Here is a 25045-nt window from a genome sequence, read left to right on the forward strand (position 1 = left end):
AACCTAACGATAGCTTTATTGTTTCAGTCCATACCGAAGGCACTGAATTAAACACAGCAAAAGAAGTATGGGAAGCAATAAAATCGCGACACATGGGAGCAGACAGGGTCAAAGATGCGAGACTACAAACCCTAATGGCTGAATTCGACCGACTCAAGATGAAATATACAGAGTCAATCGATTATTTCTCAGGAAAACTGTCTGAAATCTCATCAAAATCTGCGGCTTTGGGAGTCACTATTGAAGAACCAAAACTAGTTAAGAAGTTTCTTAAAAGCCTCACAAGAAAGAAATACATCCACATTGTTGCATCTCTTGAACATGTATTGGACCTTAATACTACAAGCTTCGAAGATATTACTGGTCGACTAAAGGCAAACGAAGAACGTATCTTTGAAGAAGAAGAAGAAACTCAAGAAGATCAGACTAAGTTGATGTGGATGAATACAGAGGCTCAAAATCGAAACTTCAATGGTGAAAACAGAGGCAGGGGATGCGGTGAACGATTTTACTCAAGAGGAAGAGGATGTGGCCGTTTTAACGGTGAAAGAGGAGATTCAACGAGGAATGTTGATCTATCAAAAATCACTTGCTATCGATGTGACAAACAAGGCCACTATGCGTCAAGCTGCCCAGATCGACTACTAAAGTTGCAAGAAGCCCAAGAAAATACCGAAGAAGAAACCGAGGATGTAGATGAACTATTAATGCATGAAGTGGTTTACCTGAATGAGAAGAACTGCACACCAAGCAAATATAAAACTAACACCGAAGAAGAATACATATGGTATCTCAACAACGGTGCGAGCAATCACATGACTGGTGATCGGAGGTATTTCATGAAACTTGATGACTCTGTTACAGGGAAAGTTTGTTTTGGTGATGATTCACGAATTGACATCAAAGGAAAAGGATCGATATCATTCATTGATAGAAACGGGGACTCAAGAGTGATGAACAACGTCTACTTCATCCCAGATTTAAGATCATAATCAGTCTCCGTCAAGCAACTGAATCAGAATGTGACATAAGGATGAAGGGAGACTACCTGACAATGCACGACAACAAAGGGAAACTCCTTGTCAAAGCAAGTAGATCTCGAAGTCCGAATAGAAATAACAGACAATGCGTGTCTACAGCTAACGCTGATGAGCGATTCAAGCAGGTGGCATGTCAGATTAGGACATGTCAACATGGCCAATATAAAGAACTTGATACAAAGAGAGCTTGTAGAATGAATTCCACAAGTCGTCATTGAGAAAGGAGGAAGGTTTTTCCCCAAGCTACTGCGTATCGAGCTAACAGGAAACTCGAGCTTGTACATGGCGACTTGTGCGGACCCATAACACCAAGCACAGCCGGAGGAAACAAATACATCTTTGTCCTCATTGACGACTATTCCAGGTACATGTGGACTGTTTTGCTGAAAGAAAAAGGTGAAGCTTCGACAAATTCAAGAGATTTAAAAGTTCTGTAGAGCAAGAATCAGGAGAAAAGATACAAAATTTTAGAACAGACAGAGGAGGAGAGTTTGTATCACATGATTTTAACGGTTTTTGCAACAATCATGGAGTCAAAAGGCACCTCACCGCACCATACACGCAGCAGCAAAACGGTGTGGTTGAAAGGCGAAATAGAACAATGATGGGAATGACGAGAAGCATCATGAAGCATATGCATGTGCCAAACTACTTATGGGGAGAGGCGATAAGACACTCCACTTATCTTCTAAATCGAGTGGCTTCAAGGACAATGTGTTTATGCCAAGGTGGAGATGCCACATTTGAAAAAGTTAGATGATCGATCAAGAAAGCTTGTGCACCTCGGCACTGAACCGGGTTCAGAAGCGTATAGATTACTGGACCCTCAAACTCAGAAGATAATTGTTAGTCGGATGTTGTCTTCGACGAATCAAAGAGCTGGAATTGGAATTCTAGCAGTACAGGACAACAACAAGATGGAAGTTTTAAAATCACCTTCAGAGATTTTGGAAATCACGGCATCGAAACGAGTGTTTTCAACCAGAGCAAGAACGAAGAACAGAGACTCATAACGAGGTAAAAAAAGCCGATAATGGTGAATTTATAGCTCCACATGAGCACGAAGATGCAGACTTAGAGACACATCATCAGTCTCCACCTGCACTAAGGAGATCGCAAAGAGAATCGTGGAAACCAAAATATCTTGATGATTATGTGTGTTTTGCAGAGGAAAAAGGCGATTAGATTATTACTTTGTCTAAACGATGAACCAAGGAGCTTCAAGGAAGCGAGTGAATCGAAAGAATGGACAATGGCTTGCAAGGACGAGAATAGATCAATCAAGAAGAATCAGACATGGAGCCTTGTGAACTTACTACATGGAGTAAAACCGATTGGTCTAAAGTGGGTTTTCAAACTCAAAAGAAATTTCGATGGAAGCATCAATAAATACAAAGCCCATTTAGTCGCGAAAAGTTATATACAGCGATATGGAGTTGATTTTGAAGAAGTCTTTGTTCCAGTAGCTCGACTTGAGACAGTAAGGCTTCTTATCAGTCTCCCAGCTTCTAAGGAATGGAGATACATCATCTTGACGTCAAAACGTCGTTTTTATATGGAGAATTGAAGGAGACAATGTTTGTGACCCAACCAGAGGGATTTCAAGAGAAGGGATATGAAGGAAAGGTTTACAAGCTTCATAAAGCTCTGTACGGCTTAAAACAAGCTCCAAGGACATGGAACAATAATTTAAATCAGATTCTCCTGCAACTGCAATTCAAAAGATGTTCTAAGGAGCCATCAATTTATCAGAAAAGGATAAGAGAACATCTTCTCTTGGTAGCAGTTTATGTGGAGGATCTGTTTGTTACCGGAACAAACAATGGTGTCATTGACGAGTTCAAGAAAGAGATGGCATCGAAGTTTGATATGAGAGACCTTGGTAAGTTGACCTATTATATGGGTATTGAGGTACATCAATACAAAGGGGGAATAACTTTAAATCAAAGACGCTATGCTCTGAAAATCTTGGAAGAATCTGGGATGGCAAACTGTAACTTGGCTCACACGCCAATGGAGATCAGAATGCATCTGTCAAATTCTGTAGAAGAAAAGGAGGTTGATGCCACAAGATACAGAAAGAATGTAGGTTGCCTTTGATACCTGCTGCATACACGACCGGATCTATCCTTTGCTGTTGGAGTCCTAAGTCGTTATATGCAGAGTCCTCGAGATTCCCATGGAGCTGCAATGACACATTGCCTAAGATACTTGAGAGGAACCCTGGTCTCGACTTGGAATTTAGGACTTTAAGTTCAAAGGTGCCAAGGTTAGTTGGTTACAGCAACAACTCACATAATGTTGATCCAGACGATGGCAAAAGTACAGCTGGGCACATATTTTATTTTGGAGAAAGTCCAATCAGTTGGTGTTCACAAAAACAAGATGTTGTGGCCTTAACATCTTGTGAAGCTGAGTTCATGGCAGGAACTGAAGCAGCAAGGCAAGCAATTTGGCTACAGGATTTACTTAGTCAAATTACTGGTTCACCATGCGATAGGGTTCTCATACGAATCGACTATCAATCTGCGATAGCACTGACCAAGAACCCTGTTTTTCATGGGCGAAGTAAACATATTCATAGGAGGTTCCATTTCATTAGGGAGTGTGTTGATGAGAATGGATAGAATCATGTTACCTAAAAAGTGACGCCATTTCATTTAAGATGTCAAACCATATCTCTAATTAAACTAAAAAACTTGGATGAGGTTGATATTTATAGAATCGTGTAGAGATATGGTTTGACATCTTAAATGATTATAAAACATCATTGGATACTGAGGGAACTGCAGTCGCTTGCTCTGATGAAATTTTAGTTTGTAGAACATTTATGAACTTTTTTTTTTGTGGGAGGTAATACTTTATTAGATCACCAATATGGATACACTATTTCTCGGTCTTACATGCCAAATTTTCTAAAAAGATATTTAGGTTATTTGATTGTTATCTAAGCTTTTAGAAATTGAGCTCCATTGATTTAGGGGTAGATGAGATGTTGTACGTAAATTACTGTAGGCCGCACCAACTAACAAATATATATATATATATATATATATATATATATATATATATATATATATATATATATATATATATATATTACACTAGGGAGGTGCGAGTGTATCCATTGGAAAAATAAAAGTGTATCCATTGTGTGACAACCCGATTTCTCAGTGTCGGGTGATATTAAATTCAATTTCTGGTTTATTAATTAGACCAATTTTTTAGATAACCTATTCTTACTCTTTTTTAATCTTCTGCGAGCCCATTAAACCCAATCCAAACTAAATTAACCTAAATATAAATATCTTAATCTCTCATTAAGCTTTCTAAAACCCTAGTCTCTCCTCTTTCTAAAACCCTAAGAAGGATTGGCGTACCTTTCCCCCACCGTTGAGCTAGTGTTGGGTCACACAGACAGGGTTTTAGAAAGCTTAATGAAGGATTATGGTATTTATATTTAGGTTAACTTAGTTTGGACTGGGTTTAATGGACTCGCAGAAGATTAAAAAGAGATTAAAAATATGTTTAATTAAGAAAAATGGTCTAATTTAAATAAACCGGAAATTGAATTTAATAATAACCGACTCCGAGAGGTCGGGTTGTTACGCATTGGTTTTTGATTTTTGAAATTTGAAATTTAATGCTAATTCACATCTTATACTATTAATTAAGAAGAATATTTTAAAAACAATCTTTATTTGATATGTAATTTACAAGAACGCTATGTTAATGTGTCGTCATGAAAGAGTTTTCCAAAATACATATAAAAAATATTTACTTTTTTAGAGTAATTACATCATATGTCTTTAACATTAATTTGATAAGATATTATATTAATTATATATATTTAATACTCAACATTTAATTTGTAAAGATATTTTATTTTTTTCTTTTAATTTTTTATCGATATATTTATAAAAGTTTAATACATAATATCACTTATGTTACTAAATATTATATTCTTTTATCTCATCTTTATTTGATTTTTTTTTAAATAATTATTTTATTCATTTAAGAAAAAAAATTAATTTTTTCATACGTATTATAATTCAATTTTTTTTTACATCAAAAACAAAATATCTTAGTTAGTATTAAACCAGTTATATAGAACGTATTAATCAAATTTAGTATATTCAAATATGTAATTTTATTCATATAAAAATTACTATTAAAATTAATTATAAAACCACTACTTATTTAGCATTAATTTATGTAATTGTATTACGAAATAAATATATATTATAATTATTATTTGCAATTGCATAATTAGTATATAAATTTATAATTATTAGGTATTTAGTCCGCGACTTGCGCGGGTCAAAAGGTTTTTAAAATAAAAAAAAAAAAATTTATGCTATAAATTGAAAATAATTAAAACAACTATTTAAGACATTAAAAAACAAAAGAAAGTTAGCTAAAACAGTAAACAAAATTCAAAATTAATTATTTAAAAAATACTTTATAACTGAATAATCCACAAACTAATTTAATGAAAATAAATTCTAGTTTTTCGTTTCCTATTTCTTCCTCTTCATTATTTTTTTTTTCTTTCTTCTTCATCGTTTTTTCCTTATTCTTCTTTTGTCCATATTTTTTCTTGTTTTTTTTCATGTCTTATTTTTCATTTTTTTTCTTCTTCCCATATTTTTTATTCAAATTTATAGTTCACATCTTTTACTATTATTATTTAACACATTCGTCTTCTTCGTCTTCTTCTTCTTTTTGTTTTTACGGTTTATTCTTTTTCTCCTTATGATTTTTTTTTCATATTACGTACTTTTCATACTTTTTATGACTCTATATATTTTGAGGCTGAGAAAAAAGATAAATACACATTTCAAACTTAAAACTCTCCTTAAAAAGTGTGTTATAATTATTGTTAGATAAGAAAGCTGCATTAACTTTTGTAGCTTGCTCCTTTCGAACAATCAAAACTGTTTCTAGGTAATCAACTTTAAAAAAGAGCTTAAACATATATACCAAAAAGAAATTCTCAAAAGTTCTTAACTATGCTAATAACAAAAATATCAAAAATTAAAACAAATATCAAAATAAGACTTTAAGTAAAATAGAGTCTCCACAAAAGGGTTGTGACATTTTCACGGTCCCAAGATTTGCAGATTTTTGTATATAATTTATCATCGATTTCTTTCACATTGTTGTGCTAGAATATTTATTTGTTACCCTATTAAATAATTTTAAAAAATAAAGAAAATACAAAATTAGATGGAATTGAATCCTTCCAACATACAAACTTAAGAAAACTTAGAGTTTTAGCTACTTAAACATAAATTTTACATCTTTTGTGAAACTTAAGCAAGAGAAGTTTTACTCTGATCCAAAAACAACATTTTATAATTAACAGTTCAAACTCAACTGGAAACACATGAGATGAAAGCACTCCACACGAAAAAGATTTCAGTCGGAGAAACGTGCAAAAGATTCAAAGTACAAATAGGTACTTTTTTCTCCTGTCTTTGCCCATAGGTAAAATAAAGGAACCAGAAACCAATATCAAAAAATATCCCAACACTGGACATAAGAGACAAAACACACACAAAGCCCATTCAAATAAAGTGATGTTCGAATAAAAATAGTAATTTTGTTCATGTATCATATTTATTATCAATAGAACTAACTTTGAGAGTAAGAATATGCCAAGTGGACTAACATTTTTGCTGGAACTAAACTCCTTGTTAGCTTGTTTTCTTTTGTTCTCGGCAGCGACATGTGAGGTCTTGGATAAAACATAGACCACCATGTTCTGCACCTCATTCACCAAAACTTCTTTTGAACTGTTATAAATTTAGGATTTATCAGATCAAGTAATAATCCATAATCAGATCGATGATTAAACCTGTGTTTTTGTATGTGTTCTTTTAAATTTTCATGTACCTTCCAAAAGTTCAATCAGCTTGGCAACCTTCACAAGAATCAGGTGAACTCACGTTCATTGCCATGAGATATTTAATGTCTTATAGACCATTCTGAATCGTCACCAAGAGCCTACACCACAAAACAGAATACATGATCTTTTGTAATAATTTTTTAAAACATATAAAACGCTCTTATCTAACTCTGAGAACTGGTTCGGTTCATGACCATAATCTTGATCTTCATCCCCAGCAAATGAAATCTGTTGCATCGCAAGATGAAACAATAAAACGCGAGCACCTAAGAAAGAAAAAACAAAAACAATCAAAACTTAAAACAGATAAGAATCAATAAATAAAAAAAGGCTCGACTCAGCCCCAACTAATAAAAGAGAAAGAAAAGTGTACCAAAATTGGCTAATATATAAAACATAAATATGATAGATAATTAAAAAAATCACAAATCTAAACCTAAAGCACAAAAAAGAAAATATAATGTTACCCTTTGGTATAGCAGTAAACTAAACAATCAACGATCAAGAAAGTCCGGCTAACATATCACCTCCTAAACAGAAAAAAAAACATCAAACGTTATTATTAATAAAAAGAATTTATAAAATATAAATAGAATCCAACTTCTAATATACATCAGAACAAAATATATTCCTGAAAGAGCTATAAAAGGGAAGATACAAAGTATCACCTAACATATATAAAAAAATGTAGATCTACATGAGCTAACAGAAACGAATATAAAACAAAAATAACAACCGAATAGAAAATTAAACAGCACAAAAACTATTTTTTTAGAAGTCACAAGATCACTAATGTGAAACACACGAAATATATAGCTTACATGATCGCCAAACATTACAACCGTGTAAGTGAAGAAAAAAAATTGGTTGAAAAATCTTTAAAATTTTTGCAAATCGGATAGTTCATATATATTTTTTTATTAAAAAACAATATCTAAGTATTTATCAAGACTTACTTAAAGATTAAGGAAATAACATAACTATATATGATGATTTTTCATTTTTTAATGTTTTTTAATAATTCATATAAATATTTTTTTTAAAAAGAAAACAATATCTAAGTATCTATTAAGTAAGATTTACTTAAAGATTTATGGAGTAACATAATTATATTTGATGATTTTTGATTTTTAATATTTTTTTATAAAAATTAATTTAAATAAAATTAATTTCGTTTTTTATTTTTGTTTTAAAAAATCGTGATTTTAGTTGTAAAATCATGATTTTTGATTTGATAAAATCGTAGATTTTGATCAAATTGAGATAAAATCATGTATTTTGATTTGATTTAATTTATTACAACCAATATTATAATCGTGATTTTAGTTGTAAACAATTTTTTTTTAAATTAAAAATAATTTTAAGGAGGGATAAAGGGTAATTAGCCACTCTGAGATTCAACGAGAGAACTTTAAACGAAATTTTTACTTCACTTATAATATATATGATACCAATCAACTAACATTTTTGTAATTATATCTATATACATTTTATTTGCATATTTAAATAAAAGAATTATGGTAATACAATAAATAAAAACTGGACCACGGTAATACTTTCTTGGTAATACATAAAAATGGACCGAGCCTTTTATTTAGTGGCTCACGTTAACGTTTTTATGAATTGGGCCTATTGTGTAGATATTTCTTCCAACATCATCTTACAATCAATTTCTAAATTGGTTGCTAAACAATCTCAATCACACATATCCTCCAAAATATTTTAATTATACTACTTGTCAAATATAAAAATAAGTTGATAAATGTATCGAATACATTTTTCAAAACAAATAATTTAAATTACCAATTTATTTATAGTTTTATAACTGGGGAAATATTTTTTTTAGTTTTATAACTCTTGGTTTTTCAAATAAATACAAATGGCCTCGTATCTATACGATCTAAAAATGTAATTATCAAATAAAAATAGAATAATTATAAGGAATGACCATCCCGCTATCAGTATTTGCAAAAATAATCAAAGGTAAAAAATGACACTGTTCAATTTTTTTAAATACCTTTTATCCCCTACACATCTATGCGGACACTTATGTACTAGGAAAAATATTGTGTCAAATATTCGAATAAAATATTGATAAGGTATGACATTAATTGAAACACTGTTCAAATTCAACATTTTTTTTGGAGTAAATTTTCAACCGATACGGCGTTTCGGTTGCACTCATTTGTCACAGCCCATTTTATCAGTTCTGGGTCTGTACATAATCGGGAGAGCAGGGCACTAATTCAGTAAAGAAGATGGATCTATCATTACCGGAGAGAATATTCGCCGCCGGCGAAGAACCTGTCGGAGAAAGGGTTAATTACTACCACAAATCCAAGGTGATTAACAACATCCTTAGCGCATTGGACAAAGAGGAGAAGGATTTTATGCAAAAATCTCAGTTTGGCAAACTAATCGCGACTACGGAAAAACCCTCCCTTCCTGGGAGTTTTGGCCACTTCATCATAACGAGGTTGCTCAAGGTTAGTAAAAAGTACGAAATATGGATTCTTTTCGCCGGCCGTCCGATTAGAGTGTCTCTGCGATAATTTGCGATTGTCACCCGACTGCCGTGCGGCAAGTACCCAAAAAAGCAGAAGAAAAATAAGAGAAACCCCATTCGGGAGAAGCCATACTGGCCAGACTTATTTGGAAATCTGAAGACATGCTGTATCGACTCGGTCGTGAAGATGTTGAAGAAGAAAATAGTCGTTGACCGCGAGACGCGACTGAAGTATGCATGTCTCGCTTTAACCGGCGCAGTTTTGTGCCCCACCAATCACATATCCAAAATCATCTCCGAACACGTGGAATTGATTAGAAGCATCAAAGAGTTTTTCTCACACCCGTGGGACAGAGTGGGTTTTGAGATGTTGATGTCTAGCATCAAATCTAAAGATGAAGTTGCACTGGCACAAAGCACGGTAGCGGTTAAAGGTTTCTTTCACGCGATACAGTTAGTGTTGGTGGAGGCATGTCCATCGTTAACCGAAGTAGTTCAACTGAATGAGTCTTCCTCGGAATCAGAATCTGAAGGAGACGAAGAGGAGGGAGAGTCCGATGACGTTGCCCCAGCCAACATGCCGGAGAACCCCTCAAATGAGCAATCGATTGCTGGCGATGCCGAGAAAAATGCTGGAAAGCCTTCGACACACACAGAGTCGGCGACTGTCGGACTAAGCCCAAGTCACGCAAGGGAAATCGACGAAGGATGCAAGGTAATATCTTACCTGTTAACTTCAAAATTTACAATGTAACAAATGTTTTGTTATTTAACAACTTTATTATCGGACTAACATTCGTGATAATGCTGCAACTTTTTTGTATGCAAGTCTTGGTTTTTAGCATTATCCCCGACGATTCAGATTCTGCATTTTGCTGGTCCGACGAGGAAGATGATCCAAGGGTTGATAATATGGTAAATCACATCGGGGAGAACTTTGAATTCCGCAAAAACATGTTTCAGGGTGGTTTGTCTCAGGCTGAGTTGGCGAAGATTCGCCTTGAGAGGAAGGAAATCAGGGAGCGGAAGGAGAGGGAGAAAGAGAAGGCCCAGGAAAATGTAACCAATCTTGGTGCCGCTGGTCCGTCGTCGACTGCTCCCCCCAACATAGCTGAACTGTTGTATGTCACGGTAAATGCAGAGCTAGCTCCAGTTGAGCTAAAGGTGGCAGCCGCTGTCGACAAGATATCGACTATTGAAACTAATTTGTCCACTCTTGGCACTGTGATGAAGACAGCTATGGAACGGATGATTACATCAATGCAGGAACAAGTAATATCCAACATTATTGGTTTTCTAGGCAAGTCTGTTTCGGAATTCGACAGGCACGACACTGAAAAATATAGATTTACGGCTCGTGGAAACGCGGAGAGGCAAGGCGATGCAGCACGAACAGGGGCAAGGACTGCAAATCACCAGACACGGCAACAGGTCCAAGCGGATGCAGTTATAAATGACGCCATTGCGTTTGCTAACAATATTAATACCGACCAACAGGCAGCAGGAGGGCGAAGGAGTTGGAGGTCTGAGTTCAGAAGCTGGCGAAAGTAACGAGAGCTCGGAAGAGACACAAGTACGTGTTAAGATTAGTATCATAGTTACTCTATTTGATTTTTGTATACAAACGTAAATAACCGCATAATAGGAGCTGTAGCTGTCTACAATCTCTATTAACTAAGATAACTATAGGTGTATCTGATAACATTAAGCGTAACAATGATGTGAGTTGTGACTTGTTAATATGTTTGTTTTTGCCAGGATGGTGCTGATGAAGGCGATGGGGATGGGGATGACCCGGTTGATGAAATTGGCGATGAAGGAGATGGTCCGTGGCGAGGCAAGAGGGCTATGGTGCAAACATCGTTCAACGACTCCCACGTGGATCCGAAGTGGGTTTCATGCATGATGGGGAGCAATCCCTTTTTATGCCACATTGAAGAATGACCAAGTTATTTTACCAAGTTTGCGCGATTACACGAGGTGTTGCAGAACTATCGGTAAGGTCTCCCCATCATGGTAATTAGAATGTAAGATCGGTAGGTTCAACTAACAACAGCCAATAGATATGTTAGAGTTGCTACTTAGAATGTTAACCTGAACTTTCTGATTTGCACTATAATGTTACAACGAATTTTGTGTTGAAAGTTTGTCTCCGTATGTAGGGTATTCAACCTTGGCAGTGGCACATCTGTTAACAACAAGGACGTTCTAGATATAGCTGATAGGACAAAGCCCATGATGCCTAAGGTAATGCCTTCATTCCACCGTCGTTCGACTTTATCCACGACATTATACGCCTAACAAAAGTAATATCAGATAACTAGGGGGTTAGATGTATAGTCACATAACTATGTTCATAAGTTTTCAGTTTAATGGTTTAGATGTTTGTTTTATGTAAAATAAAAGTGTAGAGCCCATAATTTATTTAGAACTAAGCGTTTTTGTTGTATCTAGATGATGGACGCGCTTCTCCTATACACCCGCGCTGTCTATGTTCGACATTTTTCTGAGTCTCATTTGAACAAGACGGCGTTTCTTGAAACCAAATTCACGACTGCACTGATGAAGACCTGTAGTAAGTTTTCCCGTTTGGCTGTCAAAGATCGTCATAGGTTCAAATTTTGGGATGGTGTCATGGATCACCTTGAGGTGGACAACGTAGAGATCCTTATGCCGGAGCTGTTTGTATTTGTCGTTCAAATTTGACAAGGAGCACTGGGTTGGCATAGCTGTTGACACAACTGCTGGGAGTATACACGTGTTGGATTGCAACCTCTCTTTGAGGACTGATAGCGCTATAAAGAAGGAGATGGCCCCCATATCAATGATGTTACCGTATGTACTAAAGTCCATCCAACAAATGTGTTAGCGAGTCTAAACCTTACGTTATCGTTCGACCTAAAGGGATTCCACAGAACAGCATCATGTGCGATTCTGGTATTACAACTGCCCTGCTTATAATGTTACACTCGGTTGGAGGGATTGACTGATGCAACATGCTCACTCCCGATGTGATGGCCAAAGAGAGTCAGGTTTTGGCTGTTAAGTTTTTCGAGGAGTTTGATGCTCCAGCGTAAGCCAAGGGGTGCAGGACTTAACAATTTGCTAAAAGACATTTGTTATTATGTTTACTGTTTGATTTTCTTATTTTTGTTTAAAGACTTTGTTGAATTTGTCCCATGCTTATTCATTGGCCATGTCAAACTATTTTCTAATTTACGTCTGTTAACATATGTCGACTTTTTGAAAAGTAGGTCTGTATCAAATATCAAATGATATGATAACATGTTTTATAAATCGGTAATCAGAATGTTAGATCAATAGAGTAAACCAACATCAGCCAATTTATATGTTAGAGATGCTAATGAGAATGTTAACTTGAACTTTCTATGCCTACGTCTGGTTGATTTTAGGGCGATGGAAATATCAACAACTAGATAAAAAAGGTGGACAGGCATAGTAAACAAAAATACTTTATAGTGGGGGCAACAGAATAAATCATCTTACAAACATATTTTACAGAAACTTAGAGAATAGTTTGCTTGGATTCATTAATACACAAAACATATTAAAAACAGAAAGTATTTGAAACCGACATAGTGTCGGTTTATGCAGCTCAACAAAAAGGAACCAACTGCATGGAATCCGTTGCCCCCATTCATCATTCCCATAGCTATATCGGCATCTTACAAGAGGCGCGGTTATGGCCGAAGCTACCACATCGACCACAGATGTTTAAACGCCTCGGTAATCCTCCCTGTAACAACGTAATAAGAATGTTAGTTTGCTAACTCTCAAAGTTACACGGGTAAACAGAATGATAACCGAGTCGATAATAAAAAAATTACCCCAAATTCTTCACGAGATCGGATGCGCGTTTTGTGTGGCCTCCCAGGGGGGCGGCGGGTGTTAGGTGGCTTCAGGTTAAGAGATGAGAAGTCGTCGCCTACTGGAAGAGTTTGCGCAGACATTGTTACGGGGTAGATGCTGCACTCGTATGCCTTGTTCCAAAAAGCTGTGGTGTATTCAATTCCAACCAAGGAGTCAACCCTTGTCTCAGATCTCAACGCTGCGACTTACAGCATGGCAACAAGGGATCCGCAACATCTGGAATTCTTGACAGCTGCATGCCTGCATCTCCAGGTTAACCAGGAAAGGAACCCCTCTTTGTTCCGGACCTCGAATTCATCTTGATTTATCCGACGGAACGAAAACTCTGTTGACAGTTCAAAGTTAGCAACTAGGATATCCTCTACCTTTGGGGTTAGCGTGTTATTTGTCTCCGAAGCGAGGGTACGACGAGTGTTAAACCAACCCATCAGAGTTGCCCTAATGTACTCGATCAATGGCACAATTGGGTAATCTCGTGCAGCTGCGAGCACATTGTTGAGGGATCCAGTTACATTGCTGGTCATGATGTTTTACTGGAGACCGTTGAAGTGAGCCCTCGTCCAGTGTTCGAATCCAATAGCTGTCAAATAGTCAGCGCAACCTGAGTCCACAGCTCGAATTTGGTCAAATAGTTCAGAGAATTGGGAAGGTAGGTAAGCTCTCGCAGCTTGAGACACCAAATAGCTGAGATGATTTTTCTTGAAGATCGCCTGGAAGTTACGCTGGAGATGCACAACACACGCACAGTGCTGTGCCATTGGATACACCTAATCACATTGATACATAATTATTAGCGTCAAGCCAGTTATCACTAGTATTTAAGACGCTAACACTATGAGTACACATTTAAAAGGTTTCTTAACGAGAAGCAAATAACTCATTATCCAAAAACCCGTGCATCTTAAGCAGGCACTTATATGTTTCATTAACTAAAATAGATATTAACGTGATAACATATTTGTTATCAATGGTATAAGACACTAACAATATGAGAACACATATAAAGTTTTTATTAACCTGAAGCAAACAACGTATCACCAAAAGACCCATTTTTTTTACTAAACATGCACTTATATATTTATCCATATACACGAACTATTAACGCACCATTAATATGAAAAAAAACAACTCATTATCAAAAGACCCATGCATGTTAACCAGGAATTTATATGTTTATCCATCTACACCAACTATTAACGCGATACTATAAGTGTTAACACACCAATAAATAAAATGCATATCTAAAACTGTTATTATTAATATAGTTGCAGATTAAAGTGTAATACCTTTTGCAGGCCGGCATAGATCGAGTTATGCCGGTCAGACACAAAAACGAGATTATGGCTGTCCGGCACCACCTCCTGCAACTTCCGGAAAAACCAACTCCATGCCTTGTCGTTCTCTCCATCCACTATCCCAAAAGCCACTGGGTAAAGCTGGTAGTTTCCATATTGACAACTCGCGGTGAGCAGGCAGCCTGTGTACTTCCCTTTAAGGTGGGCGCCGTCGATTATGAGGACTTTGCGCGTATAGGGATAACCATTGAGGCATGCCCCCAAGGTGAAGAACAGATATTTGAACCTTTGGTCCACTCCTTCATCGTAATCCGTTTCTAGGGAAACGACTGTTCCGGGGTTTGACATAACCAAGCGTTGTAGGTAGATGGGTAGCACCTTGTAAGAATTGCCAGCAGTTCCCAACCCTGTGTCCCTTGCTAAATCTCTAGACCTCCACGCCTTCCAGTATGATATTGGGACGTCATGATCATCACGCATAAGCTCTCGTAGTTCATTAGGTCGGGGTCCAACACCACCGGCATATTTGTTTTTGAACAAATCTCCAATCACACTTGTCTTAGCTTGCACATGAAAGCGGCCACGCTCGTCAATGGTACAGTTGTGGTCAAGCCAGGCACGTCTGATATGGAACCACTCTATCCCTTCCATCCTTACGGTGTACACCCTCCATGGGCAGTTTTGCCCGACACATTCCAAGTCCATCCTGCTTGGTGTCGATTTTCAGGTAAAGTATTAGAACTTTTTGGCCATGGCGTATAAGGACATATGGCGCTTGAACGCGTCTTAGTCTTTGAATACCATCCCCACGTAGAGGATGCCTGGTTTGTTAACATCGTCCCCTACAAAGTATAATACATATGTTAGTTAGGCACGTTGACAGTTGGAGATCCAACAAATATGTTAGCGAGTATATGAGTAAAGCGATACCGATATAGTCACATTCTTCGTCAGACATGTCATCGTCTTCCGAGTCATGTTGTTTAGGGTTGACACCACTAGGATCTCCATTGCAACGCATAGACAAACCCAAGAACGGACCCTTGTTGATATCTTGGTCGATTTTAGTTTTGCCTTTATCAGTCAGGCTATTGGCTGGCCTCTTCCCCTCACTTGTTGAGCCCAACGAAATCGTTGAGTTAGTAACCCATGGATTGGTAAAATATTCGATAAGTGTTAATCATGTATTTGAAGATGCACATGAATAACATACCCGCTAATGATATGCGTAGATCTGTACCTTCACATGTTAGAGGTCGTATGGAGAGGTGTTGAACCCCTGATGTAACTCCGGACGACTGTATCACGGTGTCAGGATCACCGTCTACATTTCCGATAGTTGTAATGTTCAAGCTTGTATCTGGGAGCATCAAACACAGATCCCCCGAGGAGTTGCTAGTCGAGCTGTGTCCACCACCCACGGGCACCCCGTAAGAGGACTCTATGCGGGTCATAGCCTCATGTATCTCCTCCAGGAAACGCCTCTCCTTGTCCGTGAAAATTTCTTTCGCGACACTCTCTGCTATATGGAATATAGGACCCTCGACAACCCTTTCTCAAAATTTTTTAACATCGTCAAGTCCACCGCAAGTCATATCCGTTAACTTTTTCTTGTTTTACGTTAACAAAATGATTACCGGTGTATGCATGAAAGGAGCGGGGCAAAGTTGGCTGAACACCTTCAAACCCCGGCGGTGGACCTCCAACAGTCAGGTTGTGTCGCTTCTGAAACTTATAACGCTCAACATTATAAACCCCGAGGGTCACATAGATTGTAAGCGAATCAAAATCAACTTTGACGGCCATGAATAGCTCCATGTCCGCCGTGGTTGCCATGTCCTGTGGCGCAGTTTTTTTTCCAAAGGATCCACCATAGCCTCCGGTAGTTTGTAAGTCAGCGCCATCATTTCATAACTTGGAATTTTGAGCGCTCCCTCACCATTCCGTCAAGCGCTCGAACGTTTTATTTTCTTGCACCATCATCCTGTACACAGTCTCCGCCGAATCTTCTTAAAAATCCCATTCCGTATTCGCGGTTTTCTTCCACACTCCTCGAACAAAGCTTACAACACGGCCCATTTTTCTGGCTGGTTACCGTGAAAACAAAACTGTTAGAGACCACAATAGGATTTAGAGACATTCATAACGAGACAAACACTAGTTTTTAGTACATAATCACTAACACATTTACTAGACTATCACTGGTATCATTAAAGTAGTACGGAGATTCAATAAGTGTTGTAATAAAAGCAATCTTTCCAGATATACAATCCGACAATAAATGTAGGACCTCCATTACATACGTTTGAAGAGCACGTGAACTCACCTTCTTTTGGATGAGAGTCAACTACTTCTTCAATGGAAACTCTAGATTTATCTGTTTTTACTCTGTGTGTTTTTTTGCTCTTAAAGTTTAACAGCGACGTTTTTCAATTGACAACGATAACTCTTTATATAGCAGGTTAACAAACCCTAGTGTCATATACTTACACGCATACATCGCATATAAGCCCAATTGTCGAAGCAATCTTCAGCATATCCTTGCATTTAATGCTTCTTCGGTGGGAAAAAATATGTGACTCTCGTTTATGCAGGAATATCGCCCCTAGTCTACCAAATATCTCTAGCCATCCTATAGATTGTACTTACCGTCAGAAGCTTTTGTTCATATTTGGCATAAGCAAAATATCAGAAGGTAAAAAAATCATTGCCAATGACCAAAAACACAATATTAATATTTATTGGTGAACCCTTGATCATTTAGTTAATTTTGGTTTTTCATTTGATTTATTCAGCTAATTCACTCATAAAAAATATGTCAAGAAAAGCTTTTAATATTCGTCCAACGGTCGAAAGATCCAAAGCCGTCACTTTAAATCATAACTCAGATTAGCCTTTCCAAAAAAAAAAACTGCAAGTAGCCGTTACGATTCTCTCTCATTATTTCAAACTCTTCGATCTTCTTAGGGCTTCTCTTGATCTTGCGATTCCCTGCTCTCTGTTGTTTCCTTCAACGACCAAACAAACCAAAGATTTTAGATTTTTCTCTTTTTGGGCAGTAAAAGACTTCAGATTTGTTTACCAAATTAAGGATCCGAGCCAATTTGATCGGTCATGGCTTCTCCGGCCAACAACAATTCCTCTTCTTCTCCTCCGATCCCTAACAGACCAAACCCTAAACCCAGAAACTCGGAGGTTGGTGATCCTTTGCGCCGGAGTTTTGGTGGCAACCCATTTCCGGCCAATTCTAAAGTCAATATCCCCAAAGGTTAGGGCTTTTCTTGATATTTCTCTTCTGTTTCGAAATAGATTAGAGTTTTAACTTAGTCTTTGGAGTATTTTGTAGAGGATATTTACCTTAGTGTTTAATCAGTCTGTTTGTTCAGGAAGTCCTCAGTTTTTTGCTCGATATGATTCGCTTAATCTTTGATATGTATCTTTGGTTATCGCCTGCTGTGATGTTTGTGTTTTAACTTAAGTCTTTGCAGAAAATTTGTAAAGGGTCCTTAGCTTAGCGTTTAATCTTAGTGTTTGTTCAGAAAATCTTACTTCTTTATTGATTTGTGATGCTTTTGTTCCTCAGATTGTTGCTCGAAGTGATTCGATTAGTTTTTGTATAAGAAGAGGATTTTAACTTAGTCGTTAGAGAATATTTGTAGAGAGTCCTTAGCTTAGTGTTATCTTTCTTCTTGTACTTTGGTTCACATTCATTGATATGTTTCTTTGGTTATTGACAGTTGTCATGTTTATGTTCCTCAGATTTTTCTCGGAGGAACTCTTTTGGTGGCAGAGAAAATCCTCGTGTAGAGTTTGGCGACAAAGAGAACGAGAACAAAGCTCTTCCGCTTCCAAAAGCTTCCAAGAACTTCATGTCACCAACAATCTCAGCTGTTTCTAAGATCAATCCATCTCCAAGGAAGAAAGTGTTGTCTGAGAAGAACGAACTGTCTCGTTCCTCTGACACTAAAGGCCTAATCTTGGAGGAAACCAAAAGCCATCGAAATGTTCGGTCATGTGTTTCGTTTTCTGAAGAGATACACATCATTGGTGTCGATGAAAAGAAGCGGTTCGAGGGATCACATGACATGACTGTTACTGATTTCGATGAGAATGAAGTTCATGAGAACAAAGGGATTGTGTATTCTGATCCAAGATTCAGGATCAGTCCTCGTCCTACTGTTCCATACACATCTCCTGAGTTTGCAGGTCGTGAAGTCGATACATTGTTGCCTCCTTATGATCCGAAGAAGAATTATCTGTCGCCGAGGCCTCAGTTTCTTCATTATAAGCCGAATCCAAGAGTCGAGAAGGATTTTGATGAGTGCAAGCAGCTTGAGGAGCTTTTCATCTCTGAAAGCTCTTCTTCTGAGACTGAATTGTCTGCGGGGGAATCTGAAAAATGTGAGGAGCAAGAGGAGGTTGCTTATCCTGAAGATGGAGCTGAGGCAGTAGTTGAAGAAAAAGAAGAAGTCGAAGATGTGGAGCAATTGGAAGCAGAGAGGGACGAAGAAATGGTTTGTGAGAGCACTGAAGAGACAAGTCAGGTTCCAAAACAGTCTGGTTTCAGAAAATTCAAGTTCCTTGGTTGGCTTTTGGCTATGGCATTGGGGTGTTTGTTGGTTTCAGCGACATTTTCTGGACTTTCAATCCTTAAAGAATCGCCTTTCCACGAGTTCCATATCCCGACAGGAATCACAGAGTTTGCAGAAGCTAACAACTTGGGGCAGTTGAGTGAAAAGCTCTGGACTTTGACAGAATCATCAGTTGATAAGCTGATCTCACGTCTAAGAGGAGGAGCAGAGAAACAAGCAAACAATTTGGAGCAGTTAAGTGAAAAGCTCTTGACTTTGACAGAATCATCACTTGTGTACGTGGATAAGCTGATCTCACGTCTAAGAGGAAGAGCAGAGGAACATGGTCCTTGGCAATTTCAGAACTTGACATATGTTCTGGAAGATTATACTGTTTTCCAGCCAACAAGTGTTGAAATCAATGAAGTACCAATGCTAGAGAGGAGCAATCTTGATGATGGTTATGACAATGGATTTGAGGAGGAGGGTGAAGGAGAGGAAAACTCAGAAATGGTTTATGAAGCAAAAGATGGTGATGCAGAAACTAATGAGTTTGATGAAATGGTTGAGATGAAACCGGGCACAGATATAGAGTTAAATGAAGGTGAAGCAAACTTGGAAGCTCTTTTCTTAGAGTCCATCGAAGAACAGAAAGAGTCTGCGATGAATCATGAAGAAAACAGTGAATTCTTAGAGTACATAAAAGAACAGAAAGAGTCTCCGGTGAATCATGAAGAAAACAGTGAATTTCAAGAACAGATTGAAACTAAATCAACCAAGGACCCGGAGCAGTTTAAAGAAGATGAATCTGAAGCGGTCTTCATAGAATCCAATCCCATCAATGTGCACCAGCCAAAAGAGACTGAGGTAGCTGATATTGAAAGTGGATCAGAGGAAGGTTTTGGAGAAGTTGCAGCAGTAACTAGTGATGATCTTCAACCTAAACTGCAGGAGTGTGAGTTAGTTGATGCTGAAAATGTCTCAGAAGAAGGTTTTGGAGAAACTGCAGCAGAAACTAGCGATGATCTTCATCCTAAAGTAAAGTCTTTTAACAAGGCGATGATAGTATCTTCCTCGACTGTGCTGGTTCTACTCGCAGCTGTTGCTTTCTTATTCGCTAAGAAGGCAAAACCTGTGGCTGCATCTGCTCCTGAACCAGCTCCTGTGACCGAGAAGCTAAACTTGGTGGGTCATGTACCAGTGGAGAATCTGATGAAAGAAAGTCTTTCTTCACTGAATCTCCAGGCAGAAGAAGTTGAGGACAGGACAAGTAACAGTTTCCATAAGAAGAGCTCATTCTTGAGCGAACATCAAAGCGGAGGAGGAGGAGGCAAGAAGAGTAATAGCAACAAGAACTTGAGGAGAGAATCAATGGCATCCTCAGCATCAGAATACTCCGTAGGCTCCTTTTCTTATGGAAGTTTCACAACTTACGAGAAAATCCCCATCAAAAGTGTAAGTAAATCAATCATCACAAACTGTAGTTTTTCTATTTTGGCTTTGACATTGTATTAAGAGTTAACACCAACCCATTTATTCTTTGCAGGGGGATAGAGAGGAAGAGATGATTACACCTGTGAGACGTTCAAGCAGGATTAGAAACAACCAACCTTCTGGGGGGCTATGAGAAAGAGAGAGACTCACTACCACTTCTTGTTCTAGTCATTGCACCACTCTGCAATCTTTAGTTTCACTAGAATTAGGATTAGCTTTCTTGAGTTCTAATCTCTTGAATTGTACCAGACTTGATTCAATCTTAAGGTCTTTCTTATGTGTGTGTGGAAGAACCAAAGCATCAACTTTTCATTTTAGTCATTGCACTACTCTGCAATCTTTTAGCATTTGACTTCTAATCTCCTCATTTGTACCAAACTTGATTTAATCTGAAGTTTGTTTCTTTGCATCAATCTCCTTCATTCTCAAAGCAATCTTGGAAGAACAAAAGCATCAAACTTTTTATTTTGTCTTTTGTTTTTACATATGAAAAAAAACCAAATAAACAACGACCAAATCCATAGCCCAAAGAAACAGAGAGAACACAAGACTCAATCTCTCCAGTTTCCGTCAGATCGACCACCGTAACCTCCGTCACCGTAACCGCCGCCACCATATCCACCCTCACGACGTCCACCTCCATAACCACCACCGTATCCACCTCCTCCGCCGCCACGGCTATATCCACCTTGATCACGTCTACCTCCGTAACCACCACCACCACTTCCATAACCACCGCCTCCATAACCGCCACCACCCCCTCCATAACCGCCACCACCACCTCCGTAACTGCCTCCACCACCACGGTTATACCCACCACCACCGTTACCACCGCGAGTTCGGCGAGCTTGAGCCTCGTTGACAGTGATATTACGACCATCAAGCTCTTGACCATTCATCGTCTCAATCGCAGTTCTCATCGATTCCTCATCCTTAAAAGTCACGAATCCAAATCCTTTGGACCTCCCTGTCTCACGATCAATGATGATCTAAATCCAAAACCATACAAAAAATTCGAACTTTTCAAATCAGATTTCATCACAAGAAAATGGATTTGATACAAACAAATCGGACGATGATGAAACGTACCGATGGAGGTTAAGAGATTAACAAATCAGTAACAGAGTAACAAAGAGAAAGGTAAAAAACAGAGTCACATAGATTCCGGGTTCCGGGTCGGATCCGGGTCGTCTTTAACGGACCTTGGAGTCGAGAACTTCTCCGAATTGGCTGAAAGTTCTTTCCAGAGATTGGTCGTCGGTGGCCCAAGCTAGACCTCCGACGAAGCATCGGTACTCGCTCTCTTCAGAAGCCATCTTCACAAGTTGTATAAGCTTCAAAGGAAAAAGATGAAAGTTCTTAAAGATGAGATTTTGATTTTTATTATATTCGGAAATTATGAGGAAGATGACGTGTCAGAAGCCTAGAGACATCTTCCCTTTAAAATCGAAACCATGGTTACGTTGACGGTGCATAACATGTGTGTTTGGTTACATGTAAAATAATCCAAAGATATGACTATATCCATGTCCAAACATTGTGTTTTAATACGACGGTATTATCATATTACGTTATGAGAATAAAAAAGTAAAATGGTCGCCTGATCCAATGGTCCAGATCCGATGGCTCGTATTTATGTTTTGGGATTATTTTGGGTAGGACTCACTTGTACACGTGTCGTGATCATGTGGTAAAGACAGCATCAGTAACAACAGGATTTGAATGTTCTTATTTGTTGAGAATTTGAGATTTGTCTGTTTTGACGAAGGATAAGTGACAAAAGAAGTGTATACGAGGATAAGAAGCCTGATGAAAAGTCATTTTAATTTTATTTTCAACCCATGTGAAAAATGTTGTTTTCAGATTGTTAATTTTGCACTTAAACTAACTAACGAAATAAAAGGAAAAGGATATCTTTTAAATTGCATATTTTTTTAATCGATAATCTATCATAGATGAAAAACTCGATAATATGCAGATACAAGTGATACAACAAAGCCCAAATCAAAGTCTAACAAAATCTAAACATACAATAGAAATGTGTACTGATACATGTGAAGTTATAAACCTAAGGGAAAAACCTTAAAAATACACCAACTATATAAAATTTAGAAGAAAAATATATAAATTATCTTGGTTGCTATAAAAATACATGATTTTTTTTTAATACACCAACTATCAATCAGTATTTCTTTAATACCCAAATTTTTAAAAATTTCATGTATTTTAAAACATTAGTATTTTAAAAATCCGATTTTACCTTTTTTACCCAAATTTAATTTATTTTATCAGAAAAAAACAAAATTAATGATATATATATAAATAAATTCTTTTCAAAAATTTCAAGGATTTTAGGCAACGTGTTTTCGATGTGGAATCTGTCATCTTACCATCAGAAGGGAAATCGTTGCAATTTTTGTTTTCTCTGAACAGCGACTATTTTTTGATTAATTTCCTGGATTTGTACCAAATTTGATTCATTGGAAACTTAAATTAGAAGTTTCGATTCAATCTCTTTCATTTTCAGAGCAGTCGTTGAATGTGGAAGAAAAACAAAAGTTCGCACATTTAATTTGCTTTTAACTTATGATTACTCCAATCAAATCTCAAAACTAAACAACAATCAAATCCAAAACCAAAAATATTAATGATTACTCCATTATTTCATAGAATCCATTAGATTACTCCATTTGATCCATAAATCCAGCAACAACTACTTATCTTCTTCTTTGCCGTGACACCGCAGCCATCTCAACCTAGACTGAAGCCATCGCCGATGTCAATCCCGGTGAAGATCCCAAATGAAATCGTAGTAAATCGAGAAAGAGAGAAGGAGAAAGATCGAGATTCTATGGACAAAATCCAAATTTGATCAAATCAAAACCAGTAAAGCGAAAGCAGGGCCGTGCCTATATAGGTGAATTAGAAACATTGGCCTACGGGCCAAATTTCTAAAGAAAATCTAGAGTTCAGATAAGAGTAGTAGGAAACTAAAAGAATATGTGTAACGGATTTCTGTGGAAAGGGGCTCCCAACAATGCAAAAGGTGATAAGGTCAGTTGGGACTCAGTTTGCTCTCCGAAATCTAGTGGCGGGCTAGGTCTCCGGAGATTGGCTGACTGGAACTCGGTCCTTGGGCTTAAACTGATATGGCTAATTTTTGCGTTGGGTGGCTCCCTTTGGGTGTCGTGAGTAAGACTTAATTTCATCGGTAACTCTATCTTTTGGGATTTAGACCCCCGGAACTATGGAAGCTGGATATGGAAAAAGCTTTGCAAGCTTCGCCCTCTCGCCAGGCCATTCATCGTGTGTGAGATTGGTTCAGGCATTACTGCAAACTTCTGGAGTGATAATTGGACGGGCCTTGGTCTGATTATAGCTTTGACGGGTGACACTGGCCCCTGAGTTTCTGGCCTTTCTATTGACGCCTCTGTCAGAGATGCGATCATCGACGGCTCTTGGTGGTTGACTTCTTCTAGAAGCCGCAACCCCATCATCAGTCTCCTTAAACAATGCCTCCCTCCGGTAGCACCTATCCTTCTTTCCGAGGTCGACGACTCTTTTTGTGGCAAGTGGGGAATTCTACTCCCACGAACATCTTCTCTGCAAAGTCTACTTGGGCCAGCTTATTCCCATGTAACATCTCAGCTCCATGGTCCACATCGGTTTGGTTCAAAGGTATGATTCCTAAGCATGCTTTTATAACCTGGTTGGTGGCTAGGAATCGAATGCATACCCGGGATCGTTTGCAAAGCTGGGGTGTCCATGTTCCTTCTTCTTGTCTCCTATGCAGCTCTGCTGATGAAACTAGGCAGCACTTGTTTTTTGATTGTGTATATAGTTCGGAGATTTGGTCCTTTTTTATGAACAAAGCTCATCTCTCTCCTCCTATCGCTTTTGAAGATGGACTTAGATGGATTAAAGACCCGGTTAGAGACCCTAACATTTCCCTGATTATCAAGCTTTTGTTCCAGGCTTCGGTTTACGCCATTTGGTGCGAACGTAACTCAAGGCTTCACTCTAACTCCTCTAAGCCTCAGTCCGCTCTAATTGCTGACATCCAACTGACTCTCCGATGCCGCCTTGACCCGCTATCTCATGCGCAAAGGAACCTTCCCTCGGTTGTTTCTCTCTTAACATCTTGGTTTACGGTTTTTCAGCCCCCTGACTTCTCTTTTTTGGTCTTGTCTTGTGGTGGCTTTTTGTTGCAGCTGTTGCTGTTTGTCCATGCGTCGGTGTAATTTTTTGTTGGCATGGTTGTAATCTCTCATTCATTATCAATGGAAATTTAAAAATTAAAAAAAAAACTAAAAGAATATGTGAGTTTTTTTTAATAA

At 37.8% G+C, this 25045-nt stretch overlaps 5 protein-coding genes across 5 annotated transcripts; 3 read left to right on the forward strand and 2 right to left on the reverse strand.

Annotated features, from left to right (window-relative positions):
* The first annotated feature begins 92 nt into the window (after positions 1 to 92).
* LOC112089709 lies at positions 93 to 992 on the forward strand. The gene has a single exon (XM_024160460.1). The coding sequence runs from the start codon at positions 93 to 95 to the stop codon at positions 990 to 992; it is 900 nt and encodes a 299-aa protein (XP_024016228.1).
* An 8217-nt stretch (positions 993 to 9209) lies between these two features.
* Positions 9210 to 11401, forward strand: LOC112089710. Its single transcript, XM_024160461.1, has 5 exons — positions 9210 to 9437; positions 9618 to 10172; positions 10421 to 10881; positions 10955 to 11030; positions 11216 to 11401. Exons 1-5 carry the CDS (start codon positions 9210 to 9212, stop codon positions 11399 to 11401), a joined length of 1506 nt encoding a protein of 501 aa, XP_024016229.1.
* Positions 11402 to 13878: 2477 nt separating this feature from the next.
* LOC112089711 lies at positions 13879 to 15348 on the reverse strand. Its single transcript, XM_024160462.1, has 2 exons — positions 14635 to 15348; positions 13879 to 14115 (listed from the first exon to the last, which is right to left on the reverse strand). The coding sequence occupies exons 1-2, from the start codon at positions 15346 to 15348 to the stop codon at positions 13879 to 13881; spliced, it is 951 nt and encodes a 316-aa protein (XP_024016230.1).
* Positions 15349 to 17597: 2249 nt separating this feature from the next.
* Positions 17598 to 21088, forward strand: LOC18025908. Its single transcript, XM_006409398.2, has 3 exons — positions 17598 to 17911; positions 18403 to 20669; positions 20761 to 21088. The coding sequence occupies exons 1-3, from the start codon at positions 17758 to 17760 to the stop codon at positions 20839 to 20841; spliced, it is 2502 nt and encodes an 833-aa protein (XP_006409461.1). The 5' UTR covers positions 17598 to 17757; the 3' UTR covers positions 20842 to 21088.
* A 56-nt stretch (positions 21089 to 21144) lies between these two features.
* On the reverse strand, positions 21145 to 22107 carry LOC112089885 (glycine-rich RNA-binding protein GRP1A-like). The gene is made up of 2 exons (XM_024160737.1): positions 21911 to 22107; positions 21145 to 21697 (listed from the first exon to the last, which is right to left on the reverse strand). Exons 1-2 carry the CDS (start codon positions 22022 to 22024, stop codon positions 21260 to 21262), a joined length of 552 nt encoding a protein of 183 aa, XP_024016505.1. The 5' UTR covers positions 22025 to 22107; the 3' UTR covers positions 21145 to 21259.
* Between the last annotated feature and the right edge of the window lie 2938 nt (positions 22108 to 25045).

The sequence above is a fragment of the Eutrema salsugineum genome, unplaced genomic scaffold (genome assembly GCF_000478725.1).
Source record: "Eutrema salsugineum unplaced genomic scaffold, Eutsalg1_0 scaffold_11, whole genome shotgun sequence".
NCBI classification, from domain to species: domain Eukaryota; kingdom Viridiplantae; phylum Streptophyta; class Magnoliopsida; order Brassicales; family Brassicaceae; genus Eutrema; species Eutrema salsugineum.

Bases quoted from the DNA above. Each gene is read 5' to 3' on its own strand.
- LOC112089709 (XM_024160460.1), top strand. From the start codon at position 93: ATGGGAGCAGACAGGGTCAAAGATGCGAGACTACAAACCCTAATGGCT.
- LOC112089710 (XM_024160461.1), top strand. From the start codon at position 9,210: ATGGATCTATCATTACCGGAGAGAATATTCGCCGCCGGCGAAGAACCT. The intron at 9,438-9,617 runs GTTAGTAAAAAG...GGAAATCTGAAG, and splicing joins TCATAACGAGGTTGCTCAAG to ACATGCTGTATCGACTCGGT. The intron at 10,173-10,420 runs GTAATATCTTAC...AACATGTTTCAG, and splicing joins AAATCGACGAAGGATGCAAG to GGTGGTTTGTCTCAGGCTGA.
- LOC112089711 (XM_024160462.1), bottom strand. From the start codon at position 15,348: ATGGACTTGGAATGTGTCGGGCAAAACTGCCCATGGAGGGTGTACACC. The intron at 14,116-14,634 runs GTATTACACTTT...CAATGTGATTAG, and splicing joins TCTATGCCGGCCTGCAAAAG to GTGTATCCAATGGCACAGCA.
- LOC18025908 (XM_006409398.2), top strand. From the start codon at position 17,758: ATGGCTTCTCCGGCCAACAACAATTCCTCTTCTTCTCCTCCGATCCCT. The intron at 17,912-18,402 runs GTTAGGGCTTTT...TATGTTCCTCAG, and splicing joins TAAAGTCAATATCCCCAAAG to ATTTTTCTCGGAGGAACTCT. The intron at 20,670-20,760 runs GTAAGTAAATCA...TATTCTTTGCAG, and splicing joins AGAAAATCCCCATCAAAAGT to GGGGATAGAGAGGAAGAGAT.
- LOC112089885 (XM_024160737.1), bottom strand. From the start codon at position 22,024: ATGGCTTCTGAAGAGAGCGAGTACCGATGCTTCGTCGGAGGTCTAGCT. The intron at 21,698-21,910 runs GTCCGTTAAAGA...TTTTGGATTTAG, and splicing joins GAGAAGTTCTCGACTCCAAG to ATCATCATTGATCGTGAGAC.